The sequence below is a fragment of the Drosophila gunungcola genome, chromosome 3R, assembly GCF_025200985.1.
Source record: "Drosophila gunungcola strain Sukarami chromosome 3R, Dgunungcola_SK_2, whole genome shotgun sequence".
Lineage (NCBI taxonomy): Eukaryota > Metazoa > Arthropoda > Insecta > Diptera > Drosophilidae > Drosophila > Drosophila gunungcola.
The window spans coordinates 8,989,257-9,011,547 of NC_069139.1; the positions used below are offsets into that span (position 1 = coordinate 8,989,257).

General features: G+C 40.7%; 1 protein-coding gene across 5 annotated transcripts in view; it reads left to right on the top strand.

Annotated features, from left to right (window-relative positions):
- The window catches only part of LOC128252613 (uncharacterized), a 61,645-nt gene extending 39,792 nt beyond the window's left edge, over positions 1-21,853 (top strand). For all 5 annotated transcript variants that reach the window (XM_052980479.1, XM_052980480.1, XM_052980481.1 and 2 more), the window contains exons 3-11: positions 14,111-14,263; positions 14,331-14,531; positions 15,013-15,163; positions 15,326-15,394; positions 16,081-17,066; positions 17,283-17,728; positions 17,832-18,114; positions 18,169-18,338; positions 18,400-21,853. In XM_052980479.1, coding sequence (XP_052836439.1) covers positions 14,111-14,263; positions 14,331-14,531; positions 15,013-15,163; positions 15,326-15,394; positions 16,081-17,066; positions 17,283-17,728; positions 17,832-18,114; positions 18,169-18,338; positions 18,400-19,737 — 3,797 coding nt within the window. In that variant the 3' untranslated portion in view covers positions 19,738-21,853. The remainder of the gene's footprint in view (positions 1-14,110; positions 14,264-14,330; positions 14,532-15,012; positions 15,164-15,325; positions 15,395-16,080; positions 17,067-17,282; positions 17,729-17,831; positions 18,115-18,168; positions 18,339-18,399) is intronic.
- The last annotated feature ends 438 nt before the right edge of the window (positions 21,854-22,291 follow it).

A 22,291-nucleotide genomic window follows, 5' to 3' on the forward strand; every position in this document is an offset into this window, starting at 1 on the left:
TAGGCCCGCTTTTGTGTTGGTCAGTTGCCAAAGTTGGCCGGTATAGTGCCATAAAATCATCATAAATTTGCACAGTTTTTATGCCACAATTAAATTTTGCAAATTTGGCAAATGCACAAAAATGGTTGCCACATTTTATTTGACATTTTTACGAGCATGTCGCTGACATTTATTCGCATTTCTCAAAACCTTATAACCCAACCCCCCTCCCAACATCTAGCCATTACCATACCGATTCCAATTTCAATTTCATAACCATTTTGCCAGTCCAGGAGGTTGCTTGATTTATGAAGTTGATTGGCCGACTTGGCCAACATGACCAACTGGGAACCTACAGCTTCTTCTTGCAGTGTATTTGCGTGAGCACGCTTTATCGTTTATTCCACATTACTCAAGTCATAATTAAGATCTTGGCAGGCGGTGGTTGCCGCAGCATCGCAGCGGTCATAAATTGTGGAAGTGGCTCATTGACAACTTCATTTCCGCACTTGGCGTGTGCAGCAACAATGAGAGCAGAAAGCATGTGATCCGTTGATGCACAGGGAAAAAAGGCTCTAATGAAAGACAACAAAATATATAAGAAATTCTATACTGGCGAAACATGAACTAAAATTGATTGATTTTCAGCTTTATTAAATACAGACAGATGCTAAATTTTGAAAACCTGACTTTGTATTTGGTAAGATGGAAAAAATTGCTTAAATAGTAATTGATTTGTTATTGATATTTAAACGAATCATTATAATTTTAAGTCTTAGAGGATATATATGATTTAAGCTATTATATTTTGATACCGAATCAACCGATTTGTCTTCTTGTTTTTCTCTGTGCAATTATGTTGCAGCGGCGTCTTGGTTGCGCGTTTCACAGCTCACGCAACGTGCCGCTAAATGACATAATGAACTGCATTATTTATGCGACACACTGTGCGAATGCCCCCAACAAGCTGCAACTCTTACTTCCTCTGTTCTCTGAGAGTCAAGCTATGCGTGTGTGCCGAGGCCTGTGCCTGATAATAAAACTGCTGACATTTTGCCTTATGATGTCACGACAGCCGCAACAGCAAACAGTTGCAACTTGCAACTTGCCCCACGACATTGTCCAGCCGGCACTTTGCGGCTGCTTTCTGCCAGCGAATTTTGTGGCCAGAGTGCCGAGCGAACAGATGCGGTCAGAATAATAGCAAAATCATCTTTTGCTGTGTGAAAAGTAGTCAGAAAAAATCCTATAAAGCCTTGTTTAAATAGAATAACTGCAGACTAAGCGAAATCAGTTGTGCTTTAATTTTTATATAGTTCGATAAATAGTACAAAACGAACATTAAACATAATAAACGATAGCTTCAAATAAATTAAGTATTTTGGAGGCAACGGAAATATATGGTCTTTAAATTAAATTTGTTCTTGAGCATAAAGACATACGCTTAAAGTTTTTAAGATTCTAATTTTTTTTGATAACCAACATAAGCTTTTAATTTTTGAAGTAAACATTTTTCGAACAACTTATTATTTTTGTAACCCTAGCAGTGCTAGTGAAATGCACAAAGGTGATTCTGAAGCTCATCCTGATGTATTAATTTGACAGTCAACCGACAGGCAGGTCATGTCCATTGATAGATGAGTTTTCCAGATGATAGATGATGCGCTTGTAGCGCCGTAACTGTCATTTAGCGGCAGATCCATGAGATATGCTTTATTACGAGCAACTAGATAGCAACTAGATTAAGATTAATCGATTACCCAAAATTGAAGTCACTAGGAAAAGAGACCGCGCCAAATTAACAACTAAAATTTGACTAACTAAGTTGCCAAATGCTTCATGTTCGACTCCATTTATCCGACTGGATATCTATTGGCATATGTAGCTATCCATCACACATCCAATTAAGGTTCCCTCATGCATTTTTCATCAGTCAACGCTCGGCTGCCATCTAATTAGTCTCGGCAAACATTGACAAACAGTTGCATTATTGCATTCCCGCAGCGTTGTTGCTTTTTTGCCATTCGATGGGGAGTGGATGGATGGGCTTAGTTTTCAGTCTGGTATCTGGTGTCTGGTGTCTGGTCCATTCTGGTCTGGCTGGATTTGTGTGCTGGCAATTTGCAAGTTTATGCATTTGCCTATAAACTATTTACAGAGTCAGCCATTTACCGCTTTTTGATTACGCCGCATTTGTTTGTTTCCTGTGGCCTTAATTTGAAGCCGTCCCTGTCAGTCAGTGGTCATCCCTATCCTCATCTCTTTTGATCCGATCTCCCTGTCTCTTTCGAAGCTATCTCTCCGTCTCTCTCGTTACCCGCACACACACACACACGCAGGTGGCGCAGTCGTTTCACGCGCTTTTAATTGAGTGCTTCCGCTGCAATTAACAAGTACAACGAACGCGTCCAGTGTCCAACCGCCTGGTCCGGTCTGCTTGACTTGTTGGCCGTTCTGGCCGTTCTGGCCGTTCTGGCCACTCTGGCCGTCAAAGGCCAGAAGTTAACGAGGCCAGAAGTCCCCAGACAGCTGGCCCCCGTTTTTACCCTTCTCACTATAGATTACAGCATACTTACGCACTAATGCCTCTTTAAGTTAATGCAAAACCATTAAACGTGTTGACTGCAACACTTTGTGGCAACCACAAGTCCCTCAGTGGAAAGACTAATGGGCACTCTGCAAAAAAAAATTGCAATGAATTTGATTAAAACCATCGATTTTAATTAAGATAAGAATGTGTTTCCTTAAAAAACATTTATTTTATTCCAACATTTGCACAAGGTTTTGCTTTGACTTTTAGGGGAAGTAATGTTTAGTCTTGAGATCTTTTTCAGTAAAGCGAAGATTAGTGGTATATTATTACAGGTACTAATAGTTGTGTAATTAATATTTATTAACGATTACCACCTAGAGGGTCATGACTAATTACCAAATATATAAAGTAAACTGTGAAATAAAATCCAGTTTATAAAAATGTTTTCGAAAGTATAATACAGATGCAAATAGCCACGTTTCAAAAAAAAATCTTTAATAGATACAGTTTTTTAAGAATGTTAAAACTGAGGGAATGTATTGCACTAAGCTCATGCTTTTTTCTTATTTTAATTACAGGATTACGCACATTCTATTTTGTACTAAGATTGCTTTATTGTCCCTAATGAAGGGCAAAACAATGCATTAAGTGAATGAATGGCCAGCCACGTGTAATTAAGAATCAAATGTTTAATTATCTTATCGGGGTAAAACCCCTCCATCGACGCTTTGGCCAACTTCCTATCCGCTCCTCTCGTTCGCCTGTCTGCTCCTTTTTAATTTCCGCTGCGCGTGTCTGCTTCTTGTGGTGGAAAATTTATTTACAACACAAAAAGTCATGTTGCCGCTAATTTGGCGAATCGATCCTGGGATCCGGGAGGGATAACACAGCTCCGGTTTTATACGATTTTATTTTCAAATCGAGTACCAGAGTACCAGTACCAGAGTGCCTGTCTGCTGCACGCAACAGCGTCACATTAAACGCATTTTCGAGAGAAATCACGAATTTTCCCAGCTTCCTTTGGGCTGCTGGATGATGCCGATGGCCCCTTGGTTGGTTGTGTGTGCTTATGCCATCCAGTTGGCAGTTTACAGTTTGCAGTTTGCAGTTTAGTTTTGCAATTTTCCGGCTCAACGATAAATGCAAATAGATTTCACCTGCAGACGATGTTTGTCCAATATTGAGAGAATCTTTAAATAAATTATGCGCATGGAATTTCAGCGACTGGCTGGGTTCTCCCAGCTCCTGCTCCTTGGCAAGTTGCAGATTGCAGGTTGCATGTTGCTGTTGTTGCAACTCAGCTTGTTGTTGTTGCCGTTGATGTTCGCTTTTGGCTTTGGCATGTTGGGAATTATGTATGTATGACTTTGACATTGACAGCGTTGTGGCAGGGATATGGGAAAACCGATGAAGGCAGTCTAGAAGAGAACTCGGTGGTGAATGCCGAACATTAGGGGCACCCGGGGCAAGTGGGCACTCACATACGGTGATTACACATACCATAATGGTTATGCTGTGTGGCACTAAAGAAATGCAAATTTTTTTACATTCTACGTTTATTTACTTTGTACAGTTAGTTTGGCATGCACTGAACGAAATTTGACTTGGCTTGTCAACACACTGACAAGGGTTCGTTTATGTTTATTTTATTGATTCCCCCGACATTTGAAAGCACAGCTGTCAATATTTAACAATCTACTTTTTGTTTCTGACTGTCAATGAATATTTCAAAAAGATTTAAGCAATGGTGTTGAAATGGCAATAAACGATAAGTTTGCAGTTGAATGGGAGACTGTTTCATCAATAATTCTATGTGAATTTTATAAATTATTTTTTTTTATATTTTATTCATTTAATTAATAATCTAATAAAAAGTCAAATTGTCTTCGCCATGATTATTTCTTTAAAATAAGAATGCATTTTTATGCACCATAAGCTTGTTATCCAATTACCAGACAAAAGGCGGAATTTTGGTTTAAAATAAACAACAGTATCAAGAGTCAGCAGACAGATTACATAAATTGAGTATTAAATTTTGTATTTTCTTTCTTTTCAAGGTTTATGGGAATGTGAAAAAGTGGAAATCAAATCATATAAAAAGAAGTTCCATTACAATTCTTTGACAATATATAATGTTTGAGTCATTTCTACAAACTATAACATTTTTAAGAACAATTCATTGATTGATTTAAAATAAATGCAAAACGATAAAAAATACATCTTTAGTGTTTATTATTTACTTAAGTCATCACTAAATGGAGTTTGTAAGCCTAAACGGCAGTGTAGGCACCCAAAAGTGATCCCAGCTCGTCACCACGTCTCCAACCATTCCCTCGGGTGGCCACGGCATCAACTCCATTCAATTAGCAACTCATAATAACAATAATTTTTGCTTGCAATTCGCATTCGGTAAAACATTTTGTGGCACGTTCGTCGCCAGCAAAGTTCGTGACGTTGGCTCCTCAGTCCGTCAGCGGTAAAAAAAAAACCCCAAAACCCCCTTTTGTGGCCCTCGAAGCCCTCTAGGCATTGACTGCAACAATGTTTCCTGTTAAATGATGCATAATAATCGGGAGCGGGTGAGCTTTGGTAGCTTCGGTGAGGTGAAAGGCGGTGAAAGGAGGGGTTTTGGGTTGGTGGGTTGGTTGGTTGGATGGTTGGACGGGGGCGCGACTCTATGCTTCATGGGATGTGGGACAGCATTCCACGATGGGCGGTAATGGCGGCACGATAGTAAAAGCCCACACATGTATAGCAACTGCGGTCGTTAAAGTGAAGCCAATATTGGTTCAAGGACTTTTACAAATTTGACTTACTTTACTAATTACTTATCGCATCTAATCGAAATTTATTTGAAAATAAGTAAAGTCTAGTACTTTATATATACCTAGAAATTAATATGATGATCTGTTGGATTTCTTGCTATTTTTTAAGCAAGCTTTAACCTGTTTTTAAGGCTTAAATAAAATGTTGTATCTGTGTAAATAATGCATGTCCATACTTACTGTGTAATTTCACTTTTATGCTTTGTTGAATAGACTTTCCGCTACATGGAAAATCCTTGGATAAAAAAACATTTGAAGCGCTATTATCTTGACCTCAGCTGTACGTGCCACTCGCAATCACGAGAATGACGATGACGATGAGAATGACGAGCGAACGACGACGTTGATGGGCTTGTGATTGTGGATGTGTTGCCGGTAGATGGTTGATGGTAGAAGGTTGCTGTCCGCCCAACACAGACCGCAATAACATACACTCACATAAACGCTCGTTGCACACACACACACACACATTGTAGACTGCAAACGCCCAAGCCCTCGGAGCCACGCCCACCCAGGACTGAAATTGCTGACTGCGGCTTGTGGTTGCACTTTGCTGCGTAGCTTACGAAAGCTCCCTCGACTTCCGTTGGCCACCGAAAAAACTGCGTTTCTTTTTCCTCCATTTGTCTCGATTTCTTGCCTGAAATCTTAGTACTTTTTACACAATGAAAAAACATGACACTTTCGTTATAATTTTAAATTGACACTTAACAGTTGTTATAACAAATCTTCTCAAAGTTTTTTCTTATGATTCAGAAGCTGGTCTTGAGTAAACTGCATCATTTTATAACTTGGTCTAACACAAAAAGTTAAGAGAATCTGTTTGCTATCCCTAAAAAGAAAAATGTTAAAATTTCTGATGAATAGATATAATTGTGAAAATATTTTTATTATCAAAAATTTTTTTTAACGTTGCTAATTAAGATTATTATCAAAAATAACAAGTTATAAAATACAATTTATACAGACTGTTTAGAAATTTTTTTTAATGTTGCCCTCGTGTGTTTGTGCGCTATATTTTTTACTCGCTTGAACTGAAACATTTTTATAATTTCCTTTTCTTTTTGGTCTTGACTTGGCTTGACCATGGGTTTGTGGTCTTGGTTTTGCTCGTTTTTATTATTTTATTGATGTTTTTTTTGTTGTTGTCCGGTTCGTTGGCCATTGGCAACATTGTTATTTTCTGCTATTTGGTCATTGACTATTGACCAGCCATCCTTCATCCTCCGTCCGTGGTTGTTTCTCCTCCTTACAACTGCCTTTATTTTTAGTTTTCTTTCTCTTTTGGCAGCCTTTTTTTCAGCAACAGCATCGCTTCGGCAACTTATTTATTTATTTGTTTTTAATGCATGTGGGTACGGGTCCGTCGGTTTTCCAGGAAGCTGTATTGAGTCATTGGTAAATGGTTTACGTTTAACCCATTTAAAAATGCAAGCGAGCAGTGGGGCGGGGGCGGAAAAGAGTGCAACTCATACTCATGCCCATCATCATCAGCATCCTCCTTTCATCCGCTGCGGCGCTGGGTAAACGCACATTCCACATTTTACATTTCGCCATTTAGCATACAATGTGGCCAAACTTGGATAACTTCAACTACAGATAAAAAAAATTGTTTAATTAACGAAAAAACGATCAATAAGCCTTTTTAATAAATTATTTATATATTATAGTATATTTAGTTATCTTTGTAAAATCTTATTTACCTATTAAGATTTTTCTGGATTTTTTACTGCGCAGATTTAAATGTATATATTATTTTCTCTGTGTAGCAACTCTTTTCCTTTCGCTCACCCACTCCTCTACCTTTATTTTCTGTTTCAATTTGTTGTTGCCGCTGCTCGTTGTTTGTTTACGTAGCCGGCGAAAAATATTGAACGGAAATTTTACAATATGATTTATTGAGGGGGAAATGTTTGCACTGCGGCAGTGCACTGCAATGCACAAGCACTGCAAAAGTTGGTGCCAAATTTCAACGGAAATGAGTTCGCTTATGGGCAACAGCATATTGTATTTTGGTTATCCGCTATTGTGACAGCCATCGAATCGGCAAGTTGGCCGTTTGGCCAGTTGGCCAATTGTCCAATTGTCCAGTCGTTCTTCGGTCCAGGAAGGTATTTACTATTTACCCGCTGGAATCGAGTGGAGCAGGAATTTATGTGTGTTCTGCTAGTTGCAAAGTGGCCAATTAGGTTCTGTTTACGATAAAGAAAGGCATCTGGGGCCCGGGTGCCAAAATTGAATTGGCAGCAGATATTCTGGATTTTAATCGAAATTCGTTTGGCATTTCCATTAAATTCCCCTTTGCCATTTGAATGCGCAAATTTCCATTCGAATCTGCCATAATCCTTTAATAATCCCCGTAAAACTTTTGGGCTAACATATTTGCTCCGACTCGAAGTGAATTCGAACAAAGCCGCTTCCTATTGTTCTTGACTCGTTTATATCAGGGGCGATTCTCCCGACTTTGCACAAACACAACTTTCACAATGGTGGGTCGGCCACATGCCCCGAACAACATTTAGATAACATTCCATTCCACTTTCATTCCATGCCAAGGCATCCTTCTATGCATGGCACCAGCAAGAATATATATTTATTCGGTCTTGGACACTCAAATAGTTTACAATCAATTTAATTAAATTATTTAAGCTTAATAAAGAAAAAAACACACATTTCTATATTAGTTTTTAAATATTAATCTTTAAAACAATTCTTATTTAAGGAACTTCTCTTATATGATTTTCTTCAGTGGAATATAAAAGTCCGACCCCATGTCTTGGCCTCTTGTGCGTGCAATGCAAATTGCCAAAGAAAATTTATTCCAACTACTGAATGCGAATTTTCTAGAGCGCCAAAAGTTACCCAAATATGTCAATTGAATGCTTTGTGTGGCAGTGATAAAAGGGAATGGAACTGGATCTGGATCTGGATCTGGGGAAGGACATGGCATGTGGCAAACAAACGAAGCGCAGGACCAACTAACCAAGAACGGAGCTTGTAGGTTAAAAAGCAATTTATCTTTGACTTTTGCCAAGTAAATTCCCGCCATTGTCTAAAGTGGTTCGAATGCGCCAGTCCTACCCCTCTATACCATATAAGTATTTCAATGTTAGGATGTGCCTTGAAGTTGTGGGCGGCTAGTTATGTGCATGTGGTAAAGGCGCATTTAACTTAACTAGTTGCCATCTCGAGTATTTTCAACCACTCAATTACACCGAACCACAGACATTCAATTGAGCAGCCACATGCAGCTTAAGCAAAAGGCAAACAATGCACCCCGCATATAGAAATTATAGCTGTTGCCGTTGCAGTTGAAAATGCAACTCCCCCGTTGCCTGCGGGAGTTTTCAATAAATTCTGGGTTGGCATTTGGAAATTTGATCAAAACAGCACGTAAAACTATTTGAACTGCTAACCCAAATAAGCTGGGGCATTCAGGCATCCAGCCACGCCAACAACTCCCCCTTCGGCAATCCTTTCCAATGAACTGTGCGCAATCAATAGATGCGATTTAAGTTGCTGTTGCAGTTGTTGCAGTTCCTGGTGCAGCAGCAACACGAGCTACAAGATACTTTCTGTGCAACCATAGAACTTCCCACATGCCGCAGCGGAATGCCATGGAATGTGCACACGCATCTTCGACTGCCATCCGATCTGCCAGCTTTTCCCGTCTTTCCGCAAACTTGTGGTGGGTGTGTTCCCCTTTCCTTTCAGAATTTCTCCCCGTACTTTCTCCCCCTGTGCTGCATGGCAGGAGCTTACATTTATGCGCGAAATTGTCGTATGCATTTGCACATTCATAAATTCTCGTTGAGCGCCCCCAAAGCGACAGCAGACCGGAGCCCAAAGAATGCTCTCTAGACACAGAAAAGAATTTGCCAAAAATCTCTGAAACTAACTTATATTGAAGGTAGTCAACAAGGTGTGCAAAAAAATTTTATCTAATTTTGTACATAGTCAAACATTTTGTGACCAAATCTCTGCTCGGTTGCTTTTTTGAGCAATAAATTTGTTTAACCATATAAATAATAAAATAAAGTCTTTTTATTTGTATTAATAACAATATTTCAAGTTAAAAATCCATTTAAATGGAATACATTTTTCCTGGGAACTTTATTAAGTAAATAATTAGGTTAACGAAGTTTTAAAATTGTTTTCGTTGCCTTTTTTTGTTCGAGTGTATGCCATTATAGTGAGGGGTTGGGGTCTGCTGGTGCACAGATAGTTGGCAACCCGTTCCACAGCCTCTCAGCTGATGCTGCTCGCTCGTGCGGCATTTAAATTTCATTTTTAATTTTCTTTTTTTTTTAGTGCAATTTTTTTCTTTTTTTCCCCATACTTTGCATCTTCCTGCTGCAGGCACATTTTATTATTGCATTTTACAACAACGCGGGCAACCTTAGAACAGCACGTCATTAGACGATAAATTATCTCGTGCGCGTTGCATTTTGCATAAAATGTTGCCGCTGCCTTTTGGATTTGGAGCGGTAAAAGTGTGCCAGCGCTGCAGCTGTGCCAGCAGAGCGGCATTAAAGGATGCCAGGCAATTTGAATTTGCGAAATTCCATGGGGGCCCAGGCCCGTTAGTTGGAGGCCGAGGCCAGGCCGGCTTATCTATGCACAAGATGTTGCCGTTTTGATAAGCTCGGCGCAGCAGCCGGCAATTTATGTGCCGCTGCTGCAGCAGCAATTGCAGTTGCATTTCATCATCAACTGCAGCAGCAGCGGCAGCGGCAGCAACAGTTGCTACCCGGAATGCACTGCATTCGCGAAGGCGCACAGTGGGAGTTTATAAAACTTTATGATTTATATTATTGACTTACAAAACATTTTTCAACTGCTTTAAACTAAACGTTCACTGGGTTTATTTTGAAAATTTTAATAAAATATCAATTTATGTTATCAGAATTGTGAACCACAATAAAATTAAATCCTATGAATCATACATTATGGTTCGAACCCTCTACAGAATATTCTTTTGAATGAAGCTACAAGTGGACGAAACAAAAAAATCTTTTCTGAGTCGAGGAAATTCTGTTTTGAAATTCTCCTAATTTTTGTATCAGAATTTTAACCGGCACTTGGAACTGATACTTCGGTTTAAGAAGAAGTCTAGTGATAATTATAAACAATGAAAATGATAAAATCATATTAGTCATGGATCGAAGCCTCTAACAAAGCCTTAAGAGCATCTTTTCTGGGACTAGGGAATATCGCTTTAAATTTGAGTTCATTTTTGTTATCAAAACTATGCATATGGAATTAATGCCTTTGTTTCAAGATCAAGCAAGGGACTGTGGCTCCGAACCTGACACAATAATAAGTAAATCCTATCAGTTATGGAATCGAATCCTCCAAAGAGTAGGTTTTTAAATAAAGCTACGAATGGGTGAAAATGGAAATTCGAATTTGTTTGTGTTAGAAACTCCCATTGTGCGGCGACGTGCGTTCAACTATGCAAATTTGTGCAGCAGCGCCCAGTTGCCTGCCTTCTCCAGAGGAACCTCTGCATCTCCGCTGCAATCTGCCCCCCACACTATTGACTTGCAACTTGCTACAACTTAGTAAGTGCAGATGGGAGTCTATACTATACGTATATATACTTGTCAAACAGCATTCAAGCACGATTCTGGGAAGCATTCCTCTGCGCTGAGTTGACTGGGAAGACTTATGCATTGCTTTGACTACGACAGATTTTAATACAAATGAGCTGAAATTGTGTAGGGTTACAAAGTTTATGGGAGAGGGGAAGCAGATAACGTGTTGTCTGGACGAAAGTTGGATGTCATGACAGTTCAATCACCGAGATTGCCGATCTTGTTGCAGCTGCGTTGAGTTATGGCCAGCGATGATGGTTTCCCGAAGCGATCTAACACAATTGATAGCCCCCGCCAAGTGGTTTAGAAAGCTGCTGAATAGTTTCAATTGGAAGTGAATGTCAAGCGCATTAAATGGATGGTTCTATGCGAGCATTGACTCGTTGAGCGGCGATGCAATTAATCTGCAAGTTAAACGACTCCGCTAACGACTCCGGAGCACACGAGCAGGAGTTTAAAGGGCAACATTGCCGCTGACATGTCCCAACCAACCAACCAACCAACCAACCAACCAACCAACCATCCAACCAACTATACAAAACCTCCAACAGGCGATGACAAATGGCACCATGGCAAGGTGAGCACGGCGGATGACAAAAAAATCGCTGAACTTTGACTCTCGAAAACCGAGCGTCGTTAGCGGCGGAGTAGTTGCCAAAGCGCAATTAAACGCCCCACCATTGAAACAATTACGCTATAACAATTACGCCCTGGTTGCACATGCAACTGCTACTGCAAGTGCACTGGCCATAATATTAGCCATTGGTATAAACATACAAGTTGTATCAAAAAATGCTATTTAACATTCGCATTAACTTTGTTTTATAGGCGTAAAAAGGAAAACTATTTAAATAATAAAACAAACTTAATCGTATTTTATTTTACCGAAGACTAAAATATTATCATCGTGATATTATTCATAATTTGTTAGTTTAAAAATTATATAAAATTATGCTTAAAGTTAACCTGTATCGATGAAGTCTATACATTTTGACATCGGTTAATTGGTGATAAATATGTTGATAATTTTATTTAATAAAAGCCCATTTTACTATTTGAAATTAAGTTATTTTTATTTTTAGGTTAGAATTTCAAGAATAAATAAAATACATAAATTTATATGTTACAAAAAAAAAAATAGTCAGTCCCACGTTTAGATGGATATTGGGATTATTTGGCAGTAGTTGGTACCATCAACTTATTACAATTTTTTCCTAGTGTGCCTGTAGTTACCCCTCGAACCGATCTTCCTTCAACCGCCCCTCGCCCGCTGAGTGCCCTGTGTGTTTGTAAATGTGCCGCACTTAGCGGGATGCAGTAGCTCCACTGCTGACGTGGCCGTCGAAGGCATTTCCATGCGTCAAATTGCCGCCGGGGCATTGCGTGTAATTACTGCAATAAAAATTGCAACACATTGCGTACAAACATGCAACATGAGAGAAGAGCGCGCAGCAAATTCCAGAGTCTAGAGCCCAGCGCTTTAAGACACATCCCTCGCAGCTTGTTCAGCAATTATCTAATTTATAGGAGTTCATTTATCAAAACCGAAACAAATATTCAGTTTCCGAGAGCGGCAAAAAGAACCCGACCGACTGGCCACAATTTGTGACTGACTAACGAGCAGTCAGCACATCCAGCATTTGGCAACAACCGCGTGCACTTGGCCACTTGGGTGGCAGTGGCAGTGGCAGGCTGATTGTGCGGGGGCTTTTGGGGGGCCTGAGGACGGCCGTCGAGCGGAACGCAAGTTGATTGCATTTTTAGCATAAATTTCAACGCATTTGACTAATGTCCCGACATTTGTAAGGGGGCTCCGACGCTGCATTTGTCCATTTTTCACCCGACAAGTACTCAACCTGACATTGGCCATTATCATTTCCACTTCCCTAGAATTGCTCGTACAGCTAATAGAAAATGTGTTGCCTGATGGACGACTTTCGACCAAAGTCGTATGCAAATCTCTCTTGCTGCCCGCTGGCCATGTAATTGTTTCAACTGCTTAATATCACGTATACGCACTGACAAACCGCTGCAGTAACGAGTGAAAAGCTGCAAGTGGAAAAATACGACGACGACGCCATGGTCGCGTCATCAGCAGAACAGCAGCAGAAAAATTAATTAACACGCCAAGTCTGCCTGGACACGCCTGCAGCACGTAGCCGAGACTCGGACTCGGACTCGAACTCGGACCCATACCCATACCCAGTTCCAGACCCAGACCAAAAGGGAGAACTGGAGCCAGGGACTTACCCAGAATCAGAGTCAGAGCCCAAATGCACACTGAAAAAACTTTCAGCCAAAACCCATTCATATCTAGAGGTTTCCAAAAGCACAAATTGTTTTGCAAACATAATCAAATATTTTTTAAATTTATACTCAACTTTAATTTACAGCACAAAATTATAAAAATGCTAGAATTTAAAACATAATAATGACTTTCATTGAAATTGCCAAATATTTATTCTATTTTTGCATTGCATTCCAGATTTTAAGCAAGCAATCTTTGGCCCTTAAATGTTAAACGTAATTTTAAATAAGAATGCATTTTTTTTTAAGCAGAGAAATAATTAACTTACAGTTTAGGTATTTGTTTTTTATAAAGGACTTTTTAATGTATGAAGATTAAAAAGTTGTTGTAAGCAATTACATTGATTTATTAAAGTTTTTTTTAGATGTTTTTATAACAAAAACCTTCGTGAAATGTTTTTTGCTTTAAAAGTTTATTCAAATACTTATTTCAAATTAGCCGTTGTGACTACTTGATTTAGGTGTTTATAAAATACAATTGGATTAGTAAATTTTCCTAGTGCATAAGCAAACCCTGAGCCCAGCACGGCTCCGTTGTTTGGCAGTTTTCTATTTCTCAGATTTTTTCTGTGTGCTCCGGGTATTTATGGCCAATGCAGTAAAAACCTCAATGCAGTTGTGGGAGGGAAGGCGGACTGGGGGCGGTGTTAAGTGAAAAGCGTGAAATTTATAACAGCCAATAGATTAAGCTAGAATATAAATAACATTTTTACATTTTTTTTTTTTTGTGGCCTGGTTTTTTATTCCCCTTTTGTTGTCCGCCTTTTGTCTATTGTCTGGCCAAATGGGCGGAGGATTATTGGAACCAATAATTTAGCCGCGTCGCGCCAAGCACAGATTCTTAATCAATTGTTTTTGCTCTCTTGCAGTTGCTGCCGTCACCCAACCGAAGAACTCAACCGCCCTCCTGCCGTATCTGCAGATCCAGAAGCACGCCATCACCAGACTGACCATCAGCAAGCCCCACTCTCCGTACTATTTGCCATGCGTACCCATACTAACGCCCTACAACTACGATCAGGGTGAGTTATCTTCTGTGAGTTTCCAAAGGAGCTTCAACATTCTGGAGTTATTTTCCCCCCGACGCAGAAAACCAGCCCATCTACTGCAGCTGGTATCGGAATGATGAGGCCGTCGAACAATTGTCCATTCGCAAAAATGACTTCTTCATCTATGAGAATGGAACGCTGCGTCTGCCCACGAATGAGAAGGCCAGCGGCGAATACCACTGCAAGATCGAGTGGGATGAGTCGGCGGTAATTTCCGACAAAATCACAGTCGAGTATCCAGGTGAGTTTTTAGACAAGAGAACGTAGGCACCTTGGAAAATATAAAAATTTAAGAGTGCAGAACTTTAAATTAAATTTTCCCGAGCTTTGTATTAATATTTACGAAATGAAAACCTTTATACGTTTAAAAAAGAAAAAAATTAAAGCACAAATTTTATCAATTAAATGGTCTTTATTTGTTAATTATAAACTTTTCTTCCAAAATAATAAAAGTGATTATTTGCGTTGCTTAGATAACTTAACAAAAAGTGTCTAAATGCCTAAATTTAGTTATTGATGGTTAGCAGTGATTGTTTGCGTTCAATTCAAACAACAAGCAATTCAAAAAAAATGTGTTATTCCAGTAGAATAGTAATGTTTGTTTTAGCAATGGCTATTTAAAATTTTTGATTTTACACAATTTTTCCAATTGCTTATGAGGGTAAGGTTTGTAAAATTTAAGAAAACTTGACTTAAATTAATACAATTTGTTTTCTTTTTAGTACTCAAGCGTATTTTTCCGGGTCAACAGCAGACGGCCAACATTAGTGCTGTGGAAAACAAGCCGCTTGTGCTGAGCTGTCCGTTCGTGAGCGTTCCCGCTGCCCGATTCAGTTGGTATTTCGGCAACGATTCCCTGACCAATGACAACAGGCGAGTAAAGATCCGTGTTGAAGCATCGAGCAGCGGGCCTTGTATATGTATATTTACTACTATGTACTTTGAGAGCTTGCCGGCTGGATGGGTTGACCAACGCTTCGAGCTATTTCTATTTAATGCTGTGATCAAACATTAACTTTTTTACCTTTATTACAGCGCTCTTATCCTGTCTAATGGTACTTTAATATTGCGGCATTTACGCCTGGAACAGGCTGGAAAATACAAGTAAGTACAGAGAAAAAGAGAGTTCTCAAAAAAAAAAAACAATTAACAATGGAAAAATATGTAGTAAAACTTCACAGAACTATCAAATATTAATCAACTGATTGGTATCAAATCAAATCGTAAAACTTATTTTAAACTTACTGCATCTGATAATAAAGTATAATACTATAATATTACTATTGCACTGTGATTAACCTTTATTAAATTTTCATAGAATTTTAATTTAATTTTTGGGCAATTGGAAAGCAGTTAATATCCTACATTTTCAAATTGTTCTCAACGTGTGTTAACTATTTATAGACTTATAAATGCAGTCAAAGAAAAGAATTAGGGGCAGTTTTAAAAACTGACACTTTTAAGTTGATATATAGTTTTTAAAGCTGCTTAGCTCTTACAACGATCTGCCCAGTTACCTAAATTAAAACTGACGGCAATTTTCCATTTGGCTGCTGCCGCAGCGCTCCACCTTCGCCGCTGTGGCAAAATCAACACCTTTTGCGGCACTCCATCAGAAGACCCACTCCCATGGCGCACACTCACGCACCGCTCGCACCGCCGCAGTGCCCTTAAACAATGCATTAATTAACACTTAGCGGCGGCCGAGTGGTGGTTGTAATTGTGGCCATTGTCCATGTCAATTATCGCTTTGCAACCACTGACCATTATCTACTGTATCCCCGTTGCAGATGCGTGGCCCAGAACGCGTTCGCCAGCAAGACGCACCGTCAGTTCATCTGGCAATTGCGAGTAGAGCCCAGGGATACTCCCTTCTATCCCAAAAACCAGGCGGAAATTCCGGAGACGGCCGTTTCGGAGGCCCAGCTACTGCCGGCGTTCCAGAACGCCACCGTTTATCTGCCCGCCGGCGGATCCGTACTGCTGCAATGCCACGCCGTGGCGGACTTTGTGCCCATTGTGTGGTACCTGCAGCCGCCAAACAACAAGATGGTCCGCCTGAGCAACAACAGTGTGGCGCTGTCCATTACAAATGCCAGTGCCCTGCGGCATGAGGGACGCTACAGCTGCATAACACCTTTGGAGACGCAAAATTTTCAAGTGATTGTGACCACAGCACCTAGGATAGTGAGCCGCCTGCCTGTTGAAGTGGTCTATATAGGCATCTCGATGATATTAAGTTGCCGGGCCGAGGGGAATCCGGAACCGAGTATCACCTGGTACCACAATGGAGTCCACCTGAACAGCTCATACACGCGCTACATTAGCGGCAATGAGTTGCACATCCACTCGTTCGATCCCAAGGAGGAGGGCATCTACCAGTGTGTGGCCAGGAATGTGGCTGGCGAGGATTCGGCCACGGGTGAACTGCGCTTTAATCAGAAGCAGGAGCGGATCAACCAGTTGCAGAACATCCGCTGCTATCCGCACAGCTTTCATTCGATCAATGTTACGTTCGATAGTCGCAGCTTGACCTCGATGTTTGTGGTCTACATTGTGAGGAGTAATCCGCACAGTTGGGATTCTTTCTCGCCCATGAAGCTGAATCAGACCTCTTACGTGGTGATATCCACCAGTTTGCCGGTTTACGAGCCATTTGTTTTGATCACCCGTGTTCTATTTCCCACAACGGAGGTGCGAACAGGGACTTTGGTGCCGCAGCAAATGATTCTCAGCTCGTTGCGAAGTACGCCAGTCACCTGCTGCACCCAGGGATGTGAGTATAACATAGTACCCCCTGGAAGTCTTGTGAATCTTAAGAGGCATAACATCTCCAGGGGTTTATACCCACTTAAAAAGGTGCTTTAAATAGTACATTAGCTTTCCGAATTGTTATTTCTAATTAAAAATACAGCTATTAAAAACCTCTAGAGATCTGAGGGGCCTCTTCATTTAACGATAGTTTCTAAATTAATAATGTTATCCCTTTCAGTGATGCTCCGACCAATTGCCGTGGGCAATGACACATTTGTTAAGTGGTCGCAGGGCCAGGTGGACAACAAGAAGTACTTCATTCTGCAGTTCTCCATCAATCACACCCATCCACATCCAGCCCAGCTGTTAGATGGACGCATTAAAGGTACCCTGACTCCCGTAGAGGAAAAAGCCGACGAAGTGCGTCGCCATCTGACCGAAATTCAACCTCTAAACCAATCGGCGGCGGCCACTGTGCTGCGAAATGCCGAACACGAAGTGCTGACCAACGAGGACGACGACATGAGTCTGGATTTGGAGGACGACATCTTCAGCATGGTAGTGGATGCCAGTGTGACGGGAATTCTGCTGCAACGGTTCGCGCGCATCAAAATGAGAGTGCTGATCATCACCAGCGAGAATGAGTTCTTGGGTCAGGACTTTCGCTACGTTCAGTGGAAGATTGTGAGTAGACTGTACTGTAGGGGATTAAGTTTTTGTTATAACTATTACCGCTTGTCTGGATAGAGTTTATAATAAGGATTTCACCTTCTTCCCCATTTTCCAGATCGAGAATGGCACATCGGAGCAGGCGAATATGCCCTTTCGTCTGATGACCATAGAGTCTCGGGCTCTGGCCTTTAAGTTTCTGGACAGCCTAAATGAGACCTGTGTGCTGGAGTGCCACACGGTCATCGATAGCCAGGAGCCACAGTGCAAGGAACGCAACATTTCCAACTCGATGCTGTTGGTCACCAAGCTCAAGGCAGATCATCGTTACAATCTGCACTTTTCCAACTGCAAGACGCGCATATTTTACGGCGAGATTGATGTGAAAACCCAACAGGATCGTAAGTTACAGGTTTTATTTATCTTTTCCACATTTTGCCCATATTTTGTTTCAGCCCCTGGCACCATCAAAAACTCGAAGCTGATTAAACAGAACGGTCTGAAGCTAATGTGGGAGCCACCTGCTCATCCCAATGGTCGTATCCATCACTATGACATCCGGTGGTCCTTGGACAACGTCACCTATGAGGATATCGTACAGGATTGCACCTCCTGCTCGTTTAAGGTATTGAATGACAGAAATTATGTGTTATAATAATATTGATTTACCGTATTGCCTATTTAAGTTTCCAAATGTCTCTGAGACGGCTAAAATCCATGTGGCTGTCCGTGTGATGGGCGACACTGGAGCAGGTGCTCCCATGTACTTTGACATGGTGAATAATAACCACACTTGGCTGGAGGAGGACAGGGGCACATCCCACTCGGAGGTTTACAGTGGCATTGCCATCGGCTCATTGCTCTCCATTGCCTGTGTGTTTCTCTTCGGGCTGTTTATAATCTTCCAGCAGCGGAACTTCAAGGCCCGCGCCCAAGGACCCACTCATTTGACCACACCCACGGACATCAATTTCGGTAATCTGAGCAGTGCCTCGGGAATGCCGGGCGATAGTGCCGGTGGACTGAGTGGCGGCACATTGCAGCAGGATTGTCACGAGATGCAGACACTCATACCGCGCTCGCGTTACCACATCGAATTGCTGCCGGAGCACACGTTGGAATACCAGACGAGCTCGGCGGCCGTGGCGGTTGTCCATCTGGCCAATGGCAACGGAAGTGTCCAGGTGGCGCGGCGATCGGATCAGGATGGAGCCGCTCAGGGGGACTTGGGCATAGCTGGGGTGCACAACCTGTCGCAGTTGCCGCTGTGTGGCGGCGGAGCAACCTCACCGGAGCGCAAGACCGTGCAGGATGCCATGCTGCAGGAGGCGAAGGCGTTTTACATACCCTATCGGCATACGCCACCCAATGTGGTGGCCTTGGGCAGCTCCAAGCAGTGCCCCGTGGTTGGTGGCTCTGAACTGGAGGTCATAGTGCCACCCAACTCACTGCCCTTAGTGACCACAATGCCGGGATTGGGTGTGGCCGGCGGGGGAGCAGGAGGGGGTGGAGGAAGCGGAGGAGGAGCAGGAGGTGTCTCCAACCGGCGAAGTGGAAGCCTGAGCAGCAGCAGTGCCAGCAGCAGTAGCAACGGCAGCAACAAGAAGCAATTCCACACGAACTTTGTGCGCCACTCGAATTCCAACGATGGCATTTGCCTTCTGGCCGAGGAGGAGGCGGCTGCCACTTTGACACCCACCTCGGAGCGTGAATATGCGGCCGTGTGCCTGACCAACGGTTTCAAACTGCCCGCCGATGTGGCCAAAGCGGGCGGTGCATACACCACGAATAACAACAATGGCAGCAGCAGCAGCAGCAACAGCAACAGCAACTCCAGCCAGAAATCGGCAACCGTCAAGGAACGCCAGCCGCGAGGCAATGGCAATCCGATCTCGTTCAGCCACAATGCATCCATAGTTCCTGCCCACGGACCAGTGTCCGTTAACCAATCCACACAAGTCAAGCAATCTTGGCCAGCGGCGACGGTGGTCCATCGACGGGCCCAGGTGGATCCCAATGGGTGAAGCAAGCAGTATTTTTATGAAGCTACCACATAAAGGCAAAGAAAACAAAACAAAACAAAAGAAATGAGAAGGATAATTACATTCACAGCTCGATACATTCCAAAAGAATATTGATATGGTGATGATATGGTTAGAGGATGAACATGAAAACGAAAATTAAAGATCACTATGAGTTTAGATGGATGGTGATGTTAAGCATTTATAAAGAGTACATTTTATAAATGTAAATAATTAGTAACTGATACTATGGAACTATGGGAGAAATCATTATTTAAGCTGATATTTATACACATGTATTCTACATACACGTATACAAAACATGTACGCTAAGTTGTATGCTATAGTTTTTTGTCACGTTTATACTTGTATACCGTACTTTTGTATTTATATTTGTATTTGTTTAGTTTTTGTTTGTTTTTCCGTTAATTGAGGCTAATTTTTTACTCGTAACTTCTCATACATATACCCATAATTTAGTGTTGCTTTCGTTGCAAACACAAACAGACACATAAATACATAGCAATAGACCGCGCAGCCCGCAAGTATGCATTACAATATTTGTCGCTGATAATTACTACGTTTAACAATTGCTTCGCAATTGCCGCAAAAATTTCAATTACACTCGTATAATAGAAAATACGCAAACAGAACAGCCAAAAACCACAAACACTGCAATAGCCCACACACTCAGCCACCCAATCACCCAACCACTCAAATACCACTCAACCACAATAGTCACAAGTGTTCACATCGATTCCGATTTAAAACGTAATCTATTCAATAATATTTGTAATTTTATTTTATTTATATTTGTAGTCCTATTTAAGCGAAATGTTTAATGTTTAATTTCCGCATATTTACTGCTGCATTTTGTTTTGTTTACACAACCGATATATCAAATGTACCTGATTATATTCATTTTGCATTCTTGTTTTTGTGCTCTCGCTCTCACACTCTTTCCCCAAAAAAAAGAGAAAAACCAATTCCAATTTGTGCACACATCTGATATTGCATAACTCTATAGTAAGCCACAAAATCTATCGCATTGCAAACGTACTGTAACCATGTATAAAATTCACCAACCATACCTCGACAGAACCTGTAGCTACGCCAAACGAAAATACACATGCCCGAGCGCTCCTGCTCCTTTCCACTGACATTATTTTTGATAGGAATAGGATTAGGGAAAGCCGAATGTCGAAAGAGCAGCCCACAACGAGTATTTGTCAAGGGGGTCGAGTATGAAGATGTATTTTGCGAATTGTTGTTCAGTGTGAAACGAGATGCGAAAATTGTTACAAGATTCAGAGACACAACCATACAAACATACCCAAAAAACCCAACTATAGATGATACATTCCACAGGCGTATGCATGTCACAGATACACAACACACACATACAAAATAGATTCGTTTTACATGATTAAAACAAATACGAAATTTTATATATATATATATATATTCAATGTGAACAAAATGTGTTTGAAAACTGTAACTGTAACTGTATACGTATTTAGAGTCTAAGTGCAATACCAACAAATAATTAAATAGCAAAAGGTAACCCTTAAGATCCCTGAGGCAGAACAAACCAACAACTATAAACAATAGTACCTTTCCACTCAAGCAGAAGCAACGTTCAAAGTAGACTCACATCGAACCCAGTTAGTTGCGAATTCCATCCCAACTTAGACCATCAGTAAATAAACAATCTGATTCGTGTTCAAGGTGAATAAAGCCGCAGACTTTGCAAATAAGTCATCAACATGTAAAGCCGAATAATTAAACCATTTACAAAATAAAATGTGCATGCAAATCAAAGCCACAAAATGAACTTTAACCTACGAAAAGCATTTAAATACACACAAAATATATTCCAAAAAGAACAACTCAAAATTCCTAACAAAAAGAAAAAAGAATGAAACGATGAAAGGAAAATTTTAGACGTTACGAAAATAAAGAAAACAAAATTTAACTGAAACTATTATATGCAGCAAAAGGCAAACAGAAAATTTATGTACTAAAGTTATATAATTAGGGGTAAGAAATCCATATGAATGTACGTGTTTGAAAAAAAGAAAACAAAAAGCGAGAATAAAAAGATGAGAAGAAATGGAGATATGGAGAAAATAAGTAAAAATAGCTGCGATTGTGATCGCCGTGTAAGTGGATGTGATAAATGTTTAAATTATTTAAGCGCAAAAACAATAAAGAGATAAAGAAATTAAATATTAGAAAGACAGAAGATAGAAACGCGTATTGCGATTTTTGCAACGGTTTTTGGCCAACGGAAACCACTCAATAACTAAGAGTCCACTAAAATTGTAAGCAAACAATTATTATGTTCTTAACTTTGGCGAAACTGCTGCTCCTAGCACACTCTCTACTAAGTCTACGCATACAAAAATGTGAAATTAAATATGCGTATAATTTTATTTTTGTATTTTTAGTTTGCATTTAAGTCCACATTTTGTATACCTCATTAGTAGAGTGGCAAACAACTAAATTTTGTAAACATATTTAGGCTTGGTTTCCTCGTTTTACAATCAGAACGGCA